Genomic DNA, 14499 nt, shown 5'->3' with positions numbered 1-14499 from the left:
CCGTGGGCTGTTGTGGTCTCTCTTTGGTCCCAGTCTCACCAGCAGCAACTGGAATACCACCAGCTTAATTGGGAGGCACCTGCAGTCTGTGCTTAGCAAGCGTTCATAAGATCTGTAAATGAGATCTTTGCCTGTGTTAACAGAGAATGAAGGCGTAAGAAGTTGGCCTCCAATGTAGAAAATAAGTCTCTTTTGCAAATAAACATACGGTTGTTAGCTATGTGGAGTCTGCAGTCTTGTGTCATCCAAATGCGGTGTCCTCAGGCGAAAGGGTTATTTTTGAGGTAGATTTTATGGTCCAGAATTCACTAATTCATTAGAAGATCTATGGAATGGTATGAAAACCTGGCTTATGCCCAACTTCTGAGTAAACTGATAAAAATCTGTGTTGTAAACTACACTGAGCTGCCTCTTCTCTTTTTTTTTTTTTTTTTTTTTTTTTTTTTTTTTTTTTTTTTTTTTTTTTTTTTCTTTTTTGCATTCAGCAGGTAGTTTTCTCCAGGTGCTTCTAATCCATTATCCTCTTCCCTGTGAGGAGAGGGGAGCAGGTCCTTTGTGCAAGGCAATCTTGGTGGTTCAGTGCTGTGAATCCTGCCCTAGATGTGTGCTTTGAGCTGAGAGGCAGTGTCAGATTGCTTTCTCCAAGGTAAAAGGCTCATTCCTTTGAGTTTGACATGCTTGTTCTCACACCAGGGAGTTCAATTCAGAGTTCACAGGCAGGCATCTGGGAAGCATCTTGCCTGAAGCCACTTCCCTTCTCCATTGTGTGCAATTTGCACTAAGCAGATTTGAACTCTGATTAGAAAAACAAAGTGAAAATCTGGAGCACAGCGAGAAGATGAATAATGTAACAGCCCAGACACGTTTTTTGCTGGCAATCACTGTGACCATTTCAAAGGGATTTTTTTTGGTTCTATTTTATAAAATCTCCTCAGTTTTGGCAAGGAACAGTCCACAGTTTTGCAATAAACACTTCTGTCGCGGCTCTGATCTCAGCTGGTAGAGAGCAGAAAGTCTGCATGTGTTCCTCTTGCCCCAGCAATAGCAGGGGCACGTAGGCAGGAGACGGACCTGGAAGAGGGGAAATCCAGGTTGTGTTCCTGGCTCTGCTGCTGACTTGCCGTCACCGAGGGCACACATTTTATTTTACTTGACTGCCCGTTCGATGCAGACTGGTTTGAACTGAGCAAGGCACAGATACTTCCTGGAGGATGCGAGTTGTTTAAGAGATCATACTCCACACGTTGGTTTTACCTTGATGCATTCATTCCATCTGCTCTGTGTACATGTGCTCCCCTTGCACTCCTTGTGTCTTAGGCCCTGGCCGCTGCCCAGGAGTTCTGTGTGCCCAGTGCTGCCCTTGCTCTGGCCTGAAAAGGAGCAGTCTCCTCTGTGTCCTGATCGCCACAGTGGGTTATTTTTTCTTTTCTGATCTCCACCGTGGATTATTTCCAAGTGGCTGGATTAGGCAGGACAGGGTAGAGAGAACTCTAGTTTTTGAGTCCAGATTAAGACAGTAGTCCAAATTAAAAATGGTGCATTGCTTAATGGCTCGCCTGTTGGCTGTGCTAACCCCAGCCCTGGCCCATCTGACTGCTTTCTGCGCCGTTGCTTCTCCTGGGGTATCAGTGTTTGGAGTCTTCCCTGTTTTTATTAGCTTATACTTCAAACATTGCGTTTTGGACTCTTTCTTCTGCTGTTTTTCTATTCCTTACATGTCTTTTCCGTTGTGTGGTTTAGACCACTACAGTATAGTAGCTGGTACATACCATGCCATGAGGTTCTCTCGGGAATCTGCTAGCCCATTCTTTACCTGCATCTTCTAAAGTGTCATCTAAAATAGAGGCTGGCAATAGGCATCTGGCAGCTCCCTTTCTCCTGTATTCCTGCTTATCACTTACCCTTTGTTTGCTGTCCTTGGGGCACTGTTTAATCTGCTGATGGAAGTTAATGGGTACTAATCTTCCAGGTGAGATTTCTGCATGAGATGTTAGGCTGGCAATAGGCATCTGGCAGCTCCCTTTCTCCTGTATTCCTGCTTATCACTTACCCTTTGTTTGCTGTCCTTGGGGCACTGTTTAATCTGCTGATGGAAGTTAATGGGTACTAATCTTCCAGGTGAGATTTCTGCATGAGATGTTAGTAAATGTGTAACGGAGGTGGTATCTTGTGCTTCATAACCTGCAGTTCTCTGTGTACACATCATCTCAAGGCATCTATAGAGGGATGCTTGTGCTTCCTGCTGTGCCTATGGTAAGGTTAAAGGACGTACAGGAGTCATACTGAACTGGGGAAAGGCACCTAGGTGTCCAGTGTCCCAAGCAAGTGTCCCTGACTACCTGGCCTCACTGGCTGGTAAAAAACTCTGGTCTAGTTTCAGGTGTGAGGTGACCTCATAGGAATGCCTGTCGGGGTGGCTTGTCACCTGGGCTGCAGTGACAATATCAACTAGCCTGAAGCCTTCCCCTTGAAGGAAATTTGCAGTGTCTGAAGCCTGGCGCTTGACTGGCTCCTGTTCCAAGCACAGAGCGACAGATTTTTCTATTTTATAAAATCTCCTCAGTTTTGGCAAGGAACAGTCCACAGTTTTGTAATAAACACTTCTGTCGCGGCTCTGATCTCAGCTGGTAGAGAGCAGAAAGTCTGCATGTGTTCCTCTTGCCCCAGCAATAGCAGGGGCACGTAGGCAGGAGACGGACCTGGAAGAGGGGAAATCCAGGTTGTGTTCCTGGCTCTGCTGCTGACTTGCCGTCACCGAGGGCACACATTTTATTTTACTTGACTGCCCGTTCGATGCAGACTGGTTTGAACTGAGCAAGGCACAGATACTTCCTGGAGGATGCGAGTTGTTTAAGAGATCATACTCCACACGTTGGTTTTACCTTGATGCATTCATTCCATCTGCTCTGTGTACATGTGCTCCCCTTGCACTCCTTGTGTCTTAGGCCCTGGCCGCTGCCCAGGAGTTCTGTGTGCCCAGTGCTGCCCTTGCTCTGGCCTGAAAAGGAGCAGTCTCCTCTGTGTCCTGATCGCCACAGTGGGTTATTTTTTCTTTTCTGATCTCCACCGTGGATTATTTCCAAGTGGCTGGATTAGGCAGGACAGGGTAGAGAGAACTCTAGTTTTTGAGTCCAGATTAAGACAGTAGTCCAAATTAAAAATGGTGCATTGCTTAATGGCTCGCCTGTTGGCTGTGCTAACCCCAGCCCTGGCCCATCTGACTGCTTTCTGCGCCGTTGCTTCTCCTGGGGTATCAGTGTTTGGAGTCTTCCCTGTTTTTATTAGCTTATACTTCAAACATTGCGTTTTGGACTCTTTCTTCTGCTGTTTTTCTATTCCTTACATGTCTTTTCCGTTGTGTGGTTTAGACCACTACAGTATAGTAGCTGGTACATACCATGCCATGAGGTTCTCTCGGGAATCTGCTAGCCCATTCTTTACCTGCATCTTCTAAAGTGTCATCTAAAATAGAGGCTGGCAATAGGCATCTGGCAGCTCCCTTTCTCCTGTATTCCTGCTTATCACTTACCCTTTGTTTGCTGTCCTTGGGGCACTGTTTAATCTGCTGATGGAAGTTAATGGGTACTAATCTTCCAGGTGAGATTTCTGCATGAGATGTTAGTAAATGTGTAACGGAGGTGGTATCTTGTGCTTCGGAGGTGGTATCTTGTGCTTGGTAACCTGCAGTTCTCTGTGTACACATCATCTCAAGGCATCTATAGAGGGATGCTTGTGCTTCCTGCTGTGCCTATGGTAAGGTTAAAGGACGTACAGGAGTCATACTGAACTGGGGAAAGGCACCTAGGTGTCCAGTGTCCCAAGCAAGTGTCCCTGACTACCTGGCCTCACTGGCTGGTAAAAAACTCTGGTCTAGTTCCAGGTGTGAGGTGACCTCATAGGAATGCCTGTCGGGGTGGCTTGTCACCTGGGCTGCAGTGACAATATCAACTAGCCTGAAGCCTTCCCCTTGAAGGAAATTTGCAGTGTCTGAAGCCTGGCGCTTGACTGGCTCCTGTTCCAAGCACAGAGCGACAGATTTCCTTCTGGAAGGAGTATGCGGGTCTGGAAACAATGGCTCCAACCGCTGTTCTGTGAGGCCAGGTCAGGAGCTGCTGGTTTTAAGCTGCTGAGAGATGCCCTGAAGGGGGATCCAGTCCTTGCTGGTAGCAAGTCCCTGCTGAGGACTGGGCTTGAAGAGCTGTGAGTCTTCCCCTGCCGCAGCAGGCCAGATAAGTGGTTCTCTGTGAGAAAGGGCTGTGTTGGTCCGTAAGGGTTCCTTATGAGGCATGCTGGTCTCCTGCTAGCTGAATTAATTGCTTCTCCCTTTGATATTTACAATGATTAAAAGCATGGCTTTGCTTAGTATCTGTTTCCCATAGGAAAGGGCACGTCTCTCCTCACGGGGGGGATAGGTCTGCTCCCCTCAGTTGATGCTTTTTGAAGAGCAGGCTGCTGACAGGCTGTTTTGCACCATCACCATATGGCACCTTGCCCCTGGCAGGTCCTGCGCTGGCAGAACGAGAACAGTTCCCAAAAGCATGGAAGTGAACGGAGGGCAGTGAGGAATTTTTTTTTTCCCCCCCCCCCCCCCCCCCCCTTCAGCCACTGCCTTCCTTGCTGGAATAGAGTCCTGACTCAGGTTGTTCCTGTGCTCTAACCAAAGCTCTGTGTTAGCCGAGAGGACAAATGCAAATGTTTTCTTCTGGAAAAGAACAGCTTAAATGCCACTGGGCTTGGTGTAGCTGTGAGCGCCCTGTTTGGGAGCCCAGGATGTCTGAAAGCTCCCTGCTAACAGGGGCAGCTGCCCCTGCCATGACGGTAACTTGGGTCGGAACTCATCAGTTGACCTTAGCGCTCAGGGGGACCATGTATATAAATGGAGCCTGTGTTTAAGGTCTGGCAGCTGTTCTCTCGCCACATTATGCACTATGGCCTGGGTGAAGCGCGGGAGCCTTCACAAACCTTGGTTCCTCTTGTCGCTGATTGTTTCTAGAAGGAGAGCTGTGTGGTTGCTACTTTAGATCTCACAAGTTTCTACTGCCTCTGTGCCGCGCTCTGCTAGTGGTTTTCAGATGTAACTGAAAATAAAAGCTTTAGCTGGGTGACAAAGTACCCAGCCTTACCCTAGTAAACGTTAAACAGAAATTGTCAGCAATGTAAATGCTCATGTTTGAAGGCACGGACAAACCTCGACAGAGAGCTTAGGCAAATGCGTTTGCCTGAGTCATTTTATCCTGCAGTGCTCACTGCGAGGAGGGGGAGGTGTTGCTGTTACAAGGGATGGGACATTAGAGCAAGGAGATTGGAGGACCATGACTCCTGTTCATCTGGGCAGTCCCTGTGTGTCTGTGAGGTGAATTACTTGGTGGCAAAGTGACTAAGGAGGGATCTTTGCAATTGGTCTCTGGTCCAAAATATCTAACCCTCACTTGGGAAGGGCAAATTAATAGAAACCTAGTTTAAAAGAAAAGTATTTTTTCCTGTGTCTGTCTGTATGCCGTTTTTAGTTCTCATGTATTATAGATAGTCATTTGGCTCTTGAACATTGGTGGGATAGAACCGATTTCTGTTGCAATCATTTTACTATTTGGAAATGTTTTGGTTGCTCTATAGATAGCAATCTGTGAAAGCAACTGCCTTGTGTGTTTCTCATGTCAAGAAGCCAAATTCTATTTTCATGCTATGCTTTATTCAATCCAGAGAAATCCATTGACTTCAGTAATACAGTGCTTTTGTAGCCAAGAGAGGAATGCGGCCTGAGGAATCGTGACAGAACCTTCCATGTTCTCTATTTGCGAATGCTGTACCGGGTTTTGCAGCGTTGGCAGTGCAAGCTAAAGGGACTTATTGGTAACTTTGTTCATTGTAATCAAGGTGGGCTGTTTTTAAAAAGGTTTTGAGGAGAATTTCATTTACCACCCCCCCAAGGCAGAAGCGCAGTAGGCATGAAAGCAGTCTTTGCCTGTAACACACAGTCAGAGACTGAGGTGTTGTCTGACCCCCTCTGGTTTTGAGAGGCTTTCTGCAGAGGTAAGGGAAGGATTTCTCTGATACTGTTGCAGCAGTGCCTGAGGGCATGGGCACTGGCACCTAAACAACCTCAGTCCCAGATTTTGTTACTTGAATTTACCAGGTTGCAAATGGGGATGGAATAGCTGAGAGTTGACAGAAGAGTGTGACAGCCCCTCTATAAACCCTTTAGATGGTCACAGGGAAGTTACCCTCCACAGCAAAGAGGGGTGAACTGTGGTCTTCCCCAGGGGCAAGGCATGGAGCAGGGTCTTGGAAATCCAGCATCCCTTTGGACCTGTGGGGGAGTCCCTGGGGCCAAGCACAGGTCAGCTTTGAACACATCCAACTTCAAAGGTGTGTGGATGGCCTGGCTGGTTTTGGCAACTCAAAAACTTGAGAGCATGTTTGATTCTAGGTGTTTAAGTGTCTGGCCAGATTGAGGACCATCTCTGCCTCAGTTCATGTCCAAAGCAGGGAATATTTTCCTTTCCCGCCCCCGTTCTCTCTCCTCCACCTATTCCCACAAAGCAAGCCTCTGCCTCCTGCAGCACAGCATACATACTCAGAGTGTCTCTGCGCTCTACTGGGGCAGGGGGTGCAGCTGGAAGTCTTAATTAACAAACTGCTCTACAAAGATTCTCTTGAGGTTTACTTCATGCTTCCTTGAGGTGTTTGTTCCATCTTGTTTCAAGGCAATGTTACTCCAGCTCAGAATAATAATCTTCATCCTAGATTCCATGGTAGCAGAGAGAATCACTTAAACTACGTGTCTGGTTTGTAAATCTTTTTATTAAAAGAGTTGTTTTTTTTTCTTTTTCCACAGTAGTAAAGCTTTGGCACTTACAGTATAAAAATAATCACTGATCATAATTACACCAAATTCCTCTTTGTCAACTGCATACTAAGTGTCTTCAATACATTTTATTCCCATATAAAAACACTTGAAGGTCAGGGGAACAAAACTGATAAATAACAGTATGAGATATAAAGATACAGCTAGAAAAATACTAGGATCATGGAGAAAGAATTAGGACTGTGCATATTTTAAATATCACAGTGATTGGATTTGCTGTTCCTATCTTATTGCTTGCTGCACGCTTATGTGAAAGCAGAAGTGTTTGGTGGACTTTCCTATTGCTAAACCAGTAATGTTGTACTCCAATGTTCTTTGCATAGCTTGGGAACCTTGAATTTCTACACTCTCCCTCCCCCTTAGTATTCTGATTCCCCACCAAGTTGTGATTTAGCATCTCCCCCCTTTTTTCTTTAAATTGGAAAATACTGACTGGTATTCAACACTTTGAGCAAAAACAAGATGATTGCTATCATGAGAAAAGTCTGAAACACTCCAAGAGGGGCGCTTGGAGAAGCTGTGAGTTGAGCTTAAGCTGGGAAAATGGCTCCAGAGCAGAGGGCCATTCTCAGAAGATGCAGTTTTGCTAGCATCACTCCAGTTTGGATGGTAAGCGTGGCAGATAGGTATTTATACTTTGGTTTGTTTGTTGCCATTGCTGCAAGAAGTCTTGCTGGATGTTACTTTCCCCGTGGATGTTGTGTGTCTGCCTGTACATCTAGGGGCATGAAACACTCAATTGGGCAGTTGACGTTCTGTCAGGAGGGAAAGAAATTAGTTAGCGCTCTGTCCTGTATGGACGGACAGTTCTGTGCTGTGGGTTAGGCTGGGAAGTGTTGCCAGCCCATGTAGCCATTCAGCTTACTCAGCACAAAGCACACAGCTGGTTCACAGCAGCAGGTAAAGACTAGGAAATCACTACATGCACTACTGCCTCAGCCAGAGCATGCAGGCGCGTCCCAGCGCTAGTGAACAAGAAGTCCCGCTGACGTGAGCGTGGCACTGAATGCTGTGTGTGGAAGTGTGAGCTCAAGCGTACGTGCTGTGCTGTGCAGAGCGATGGTTTGCCAGAGCAGTGGCTGTCGTGCACTTGTGACTGCGCAGAAAGCTACACACTGCTCTTACCCCTCGAGCCCTGTGCAGACCCCACGTATCTGTGCCATAGACCAGACTCGCAGTAAGGGAGGGCAGAGAAGGAAAGTGTACTCACGGTGTTTGTGGCCTGGTGGTATCTCTGTGTAAACTGTGTGTAGGTATGGCCAGCAGAACCTTCGGGGGCCACCTCCACGCTGGGTCTGCGGCAGTTGTCACAACGCCAGCCCTAGAGAAGAAACAGAAAGCACGTATGCTGGTCAGACCATGCTGTGGATGGCCAAGGAGCTGCCAGTATTCACGCGTGTGGGTACAGCTCCACCACCACCAGCGAGGTCCCTCCCACTTTATACCATGCAGGCCCTGACTCCAAGTCCCTGCAAGTACTTACGCTCTCCTACCAATTATTTTTCTTCTTACATGGGTCTGGTTTTGGCCAGGCATTAGATACCATCTGACCTGGAACCCAGCAGTCTTAGGACTGCGCTCCAGCACAGCCTCCTCTCCTCATTCCCTGTGTTCAGCATGCCAAGTCCCTCCTGCTTACCTGCTGTCCTCCATAGCAAGTACAGGAGCAGATGGCCCCAAAGTACTCCTTCTGCCACTGCTCGCCAACTTGGTACATTTTCCCATCATCGTAGCACGTGGTCTCATCTGTGGGGCGACAGGCAGAGCTCAGTTGCATGGCCTGTGCTTGGCTTTAAGCATTCTCAGAGCAGCTTGGTGATCAGAACAGGAGCCTCTGGCCCCTGTGCTCTCCCTCTTTGGCCAGAGGCTCACTGGCTGGCAGGGGGAACATCAGTCATTTTTATAGCTCTCCAGACACTTTAAACTAGATCACGAGGGTATTTGCCTGACAAGAGCAATGCAGTTTAATTCATAAGGTGAAGTCTAGAGGATCTTCAGGGGACAGGCCCTGCAGAAGAGTCCTGTGTTACTGATTAGGGTAATTTACACCACTTAGTGCAGCAACGTGTCCCTCTTGTGTGGCTCCAGGGCCAAAGGCAGACAGATGCTGAGTGTGCTGCGACCTTAACTAACAGAAGTGGGTTTTCTTTTCAAGCTTGGGAATGTGAGTTTTATGCCTTCAGCTCTCATGAGAACAGATTCAATCTGTCACATACTGATACTCTGCCTGCCCCCATGGCAGGACCTTAATGGAAACAGCCCTCAGATACTGAAAATTCCTGAATGGAAGCTCAATTAAATTAACATCAGAAGGAGACTTACGAGGTTCACACTTAAATTCTCCTTTTCCATTTCCAAGGCAGGTGCAGCTCATCATCTGGCCATTCTCCCCCTGCCGGTCCCATTTCTCCCCTATCTTGTAGTTTACACCATTATCGTGGCACCACTCTGGAGAAGGCAGAGGAACAAGAGAAGCAGGAGTTACCCCCCATGCTGCAGTGGCATAGCGGGTGCTGAACAGCTTGGTGGTGTCTCAGGAACCGAGATGGGGGCAGGAGAAAGAATCCTTCCAGCTCATGTAAGTCCCAAGGAGGAAACGGCTTCCCACTGGAAATGGGCTCAGCTCCTGCAGCTTTTGACTGGTGAGGACTGTTACAGCTGTGGGAAATGGCTAGAGGCTCTTAGGAAAAGAGCAAGTAGGATGTGACAAAGATTGGGGAGGGGGAGGAGGGTTGGCTAATAGGAGGAGAGACAAAATTAAAGGGAATTTAATAGATGTGGGGCTGAAAGGGAGAGAAAAGTATTTTAAATGCTCCTTTTTGAGAAAATACCCAGTAAAACTGTATCACAGAGACTGCAAAACACAATGGGTAAACCATGTGTATGAAATGATGAAATATAAATATTAATCTTGTAAAATGAGTATCTTCCCTGCAGTTGCTCCTCTGAGTTTATGTAAATTGCAGGAATACCCTCTTTGCTTAGCTTACTCTGCAATTGAAAAGCATGATTTAAATTAGTTGGATATGTGTTGTGTTAAACCACTCAATCACAGACTTCTGTTCCACCCCCTGACATGAAGTTTGATACTCTTCTATGTAAACCACAGCCCTGCAAAGAATAAAACTTAGTGCCCCGGCAGAGGTGTTGCCCGCTTGACACAACTTCCAAGAGCAGCTGAGAAAATGAGAAAACTCGTTCCACAAGATGCTTTGCAAAGGCTGTCTGTAATGCAAAACAGACTCAGTACTTGCTGTAATATGACTGAAATCCACACAAGTTCTGTCTGGCCCACTGCAATGTTTATGCAATTAGGAGATGAAGATTCAACCATAATTTAATACTCAAAGTCATCTTCTTAAATAGCTATTCAGATACTATCATTTAGGAATCTTGTCTGTCCCACTTTTTACGCATTACCTGGACATGCCTGGCAAGGGTAGGGAAAATAAAACAAACATTTAACTTACTTAGGTGAAAAAGTCATTACATATCAATACAGTACCAATTGTTGCTGATGCAGTGAATGACAGTACTAGATAAGCTGCGCAGCTCAGAAGTAACGGAAGTTTCCCATCAATACTCATGATGCAAAACACCGATTTGGTTTAAAAACTTGAGAGCCTGCATTCATTTGCATCATGTTTGGATCAGGTTGGTTCTGTCAAACATGCCGTTAGTGCTCAGGGAGTTTAGAGACAGGGATGGTCAAAAGCAAGCTACTCACTAGAGGAATCGCATCTGAAATGACCGCTGCCAAAGCCTAAACACTGGCACCAGAGTTTAAAGCCAGTTTCAGATAACCGCTCCCATTCCTCGCCAATGGAATAGAAGGAGCCAGTGTAAGTATCAAAGCAGGTATCGTCAGATGGCTGGTTTAGTCCTTCAGACACTGGAACGAAACAAAAAAAAAAGGAACAGGCATCACACACAGTAATAGGAACTACTGAAAGACAGAATGATTTTCACTGAATATGTGCTTTTTTTTTTTTTTTTTTTTTTTTTACAATATCCTGGCAGTAATGGAGCTACCTCATGGGCATATACTTGATGGCTCTGTCAGCAGTCCAGACTCCCTGTGATTTATTTTCCATTTGCATGTGTCAGAGCAGTTGAATGATAAAAAAACCTGTCAGGAAGGCTATTTTCATTTTGATTTGCCAAGTTTCAAGCAAGTGTGAGTTTCTGCATTTACTGCTGGAGAGCAACAACCTGACATCCTGTTTTTAAGAGAAACGTGCTGAGAGATGCTGGAGAACAGCAGGAGGTCCGTAGCTGCATGTGCACTTTTTTGGGGGCACTTCAGGGGGATGGAAGGAGGAGAGCAGACCGTATAGCCATGCTGTCGTATACAGATATCCACCTTAGGTGTGTGCTTTGATTCAGATGTGGGTGCTTTACAACCACCAGTTTAGTGTGTGATGATCGGGGTCAAGAGTTAATGCTCTCAATTCAGTCTGTGATGGACAGAAGGCAATTCAGGTGCTGGAAGGGGAGAAACAGCCTTATTTCCCAGGGAAGTGGGAGTAGTAGGGGGCTGCATGGAGAAGCATAATGGGTGGACAACGTAAATCCTTAACTCTTCCATTTCCCCTTCTACCATCCTGCCCTCCTCTTCTGGAGGAGATGGAGGGAGAGAAAAAGAGTTGTTCACCCAACCCCTGTGCTGATAAAACCACGACCCAGGTCCCACAGGGTGTGTGTGGGCTCTGGGCTTTCCAGCTGTGGCAACTGCTGTCTGTGACCACAAGTACTTGTGGTTGGTCACATGGCTTCTAAGTGCTGTATGTTTATGCTTGATCAGCATCTCTTGCAGGCACCCTGCCCTGCTGCCCTACCTTCAGGATGGTCTAGTGCTGCTGCTAGATAACCAACACAGAAGCAGTGGCAAGTGACTGACAGAGCAGTTAAGCTGGCCACTGGCACCTGCCCATAAGCATGATGTGTTATTGTGACAGCAGAGCTTCACTGCTGGGCAGGAATCTGCAACACCAGCATGACCCCAACTTCATCTGAGAGTAGCAGATACCAGATCTCTTGCTCTCTCTTGGGCACCAACCCTAGAAGAGTGTATGGAGCCTCAAACCACATTCTTTGTGATTAGACAACAGATCAGAATAGCTCTAGTCAGTGTGTCAGTTATCCCAAACTAGTGGCCTTCACAAATCACTTGTCCCAGTGCCCTGCTATAAACTCTTCATGTCTGGAGGGGTTTCCTTTCTGAACTGTTCTCAAGTCTGGGCACCAGGTAGGTTGCCTTGAGTATGGGAACTGAGGCAGGAACAGTGTAGGTTCACCTAGACTCCATAAAGCCTTTACTTACCGGTATTGCCAACTGTGACCACCTCCTCCAGCACCTTTTGTCTCCGGTGATCTTTCAGGGCTTCCACTATGATGTTGTAGGTGGCCCCTCTTGTAAGGCCAGTGAGCGTAGCACTGGAGGAAGTTCCAGGAACCCTGAACTGCAATAAGAGGCAATGCCATGTCACCAGAAAGGTAAAAGTGATTACTCTCTAGGTGTCACCCTACTCGTAGGAAAGACAGGGTGTTTAGGTTGACTTCTATGCTCTATACTAGAATGGAGCCAGCCCATTCCCCTTAGACATTCTGAGAACTTCAAACAATACCAGGTTAAACTTGACTACTCTGGACTTGGTAATAACACATCCCTCTGGTTCATGAGGAATGTGTTATTACCGCCATTTCAGGGAAACAGAAACCAAGGGAGACAAAGGAGAAGAGCTACGGGAGTCTTCAGCTTGGAGAAGCAGCACCTCAGTCTTTGAACCTCCCAGTTGTCTCCCTGTGCCCCCTTCCCTGGTGAAATGTTGTTACTGACAGCATTTCAAGGGTTTTCAGTTTTAGCAGTTTTATCCTGCAGCCTTCTCCATGAAGGAGAGGAAGGAGGCATTTATCCTGCTCTCAGCTATATGTTAAGACTCTTTAAGCCAATTCTGACTGCCACCCCCTTAACACAGTAAAGGGCTGGACTCCCAAGAGACATCTGCTGCCACAGGTGAGACTAAGACTGTTCGGGTGCTAAGACAGCTCAGTTACCTGCAGAGTGTCTTCATCCTGGCTGACTGGCTGACATGAGATGATGTATTCAGAGCTCTCCAGCAATGGCCTCCAAGAGATGGTTGTCTGAGAAAGAGCTTCTTGACCTGTGGTGTCATTGCGCCTGGGCCCACGGGAGTGTGGGTATGAAGGTTCAACTATGATAGGCACTTGGTACCCAGGGATTTCAATCGCTTCATCTACATTTGGTGGTTGCCGTCTTGACCCTGGCCTAAGGGGAGTTGCTGTAGTGGGTACAGGCCGTCTGTAGCCGTGCTCCTCGAAGAAGACTTGTTGACCCTGGTGTCCTATTGTCTGTGGATGCCCAGAGGTGCCTGGAAGTTGGATACCATTTCCATTGTCATACCTATTGTTTGTGAGGTAAGGGGTCCTCTCGTCAATGGAAGGTACATCGAGAATGTCGGGTTGGTTGGGGTGTGGTCCAGTAATCAACGTGGGAAGCTCATCTAGCCAAAGAAAGGTTAGAAGCCATAAAGCAAAGCGTGGCAAATTAACAATGCCATTAATTAAACAGCTAACAATGCCAACAATTAAACTGCTAGAGCAGATGCTTACACCGCTCTAAGCATCAAAGATTAGCAATCATCCCAAGATGCAACACACTTTTTATGACCTCACTGTGATTATGAAGGTGATTTCTATCTCTCTATATATTTATATAGTATATAAATATATGTATATCTTCTAAACATAGGCATAAGAAGTGTGTTGGTATGAAATTGTCATACAGCTGAGCAACAGTTTTGAACACTGCAACCCAAAGAAGCTACCACTGTTCAAATTGAGAAGAAGAAATGATTACAAGAGATACTCATAGGTTATCAGTTTAAGAAAAATCACTGGTGTGCCATAAGAAACCATTGTCATATTTGGATATATAGCTGGTATTTTGCTTGCTACAGCCATCTCAATCTCACGCTGAAGAGGGTGTAAAGTAAGAGAAATGCAATAGGCAACAAATTAATGGATTCTGCCTTTGATACCATCATGTGCTAGACAGAAATGTAAGTGCTAACCCTAATTTAATTATGAATTAGGTACCTAGGCAAGAATCAAGACAAAGGGTGTTGTTCTATTCTTGGTGTTCAAACACAGCTAAATGCGATTCATGTAACTTCGTAATCTTACCTCCTGCATCCTGGAAAGGAAAAGTTCCTTACAAAGCCTATTTGACTCAAAAAAAGGTGTGACTGAATGGCATGAACAGGATATTTTAAATAACGTTATTATTTCAGTCCTGAGATTGTATTCCCCAAGCAGAAGACATTATCTCCTGTTGGCACACAACAATCCAGAGTTTTGTTTTACCTGTCCTTTTTCTGCCAACCAGTGGTTCACTCTTTTGATTGTTCTTCACAGCAATAATGTAAATGATGTATTCAGTTCCAGGTTCCAAACCTAGGGAGGGAGGAAGGACATAAAGTAATCTTAAGCTTAAAAGTTGTTTTTCTTTTATGATTATGCATGGGACCTAAGGCAGAATGAGAGGTGGCTATGGCTATAGTATGGGCATATATTTTGGATCTGAGGTTTTCAGGATGTTATGGGCCCAGCCT

General features: G+C 46.2%; 1 protein-coding gene across 1 annotated transcript in view; it reads right to left on the bottom strand.

Moving 5' to 3' along the window:
* Positions 1-5806: 5806 nt before the first annotated feature.
* The window catches only part of FN1 (fibronectin 1), a 57134-nt gene continuing 48441 nt past the window's right edge, over positions 5807-14499 (bottom strand). The window contains exons 38-45 of the mRNA XM_035891950.1: positions 14252-14341; positions 12923-13389; positions 12189-12327; positions 10593-10757; positions 9188-9313; positions 8505-8611; positions 8076-8186; positions 5807-6740 (exon numbers count right to left, since the gene is read on the bottom strand). Of these exons, the coding sequence (XP_035747843.1) occupies positions 6711-6740; positions 8076-8186; positions 8505-8611; positions 9188-9313; positions 10593-10757; positions 12189-12327; positions 12923-13389; positions 14252-14341 (1235 nt within the window). The 3' untranslated portion in view covers positions 5807-6710. The remainder of the gene's footprint in view (positions 6741-8075; positions 8187-8504; positions 8612-9187; positions 9314-10592; positions 10758-12188; positions 12328-12922; positions 13390-14251; positions 14342-14499) is intronic.

This window comes from Egretta garzetta, unplaced genomic scaffold (assembly GCF_000687185.1).
Source record: "Egretta garzetta isolate BGI_Z169 unplaced genomic scaffold, ASM68718v1 scaffold230, whole genome shotgun sequence".
NCBI lineage: Eukaryota > Metazoa > Chordata > Aves > Pelecaniformes > Ardeidae > Egretta > Egretta garzetta.
This window is presented reverse-complemented; position numbering and strand designations above follow the sequence as displayed.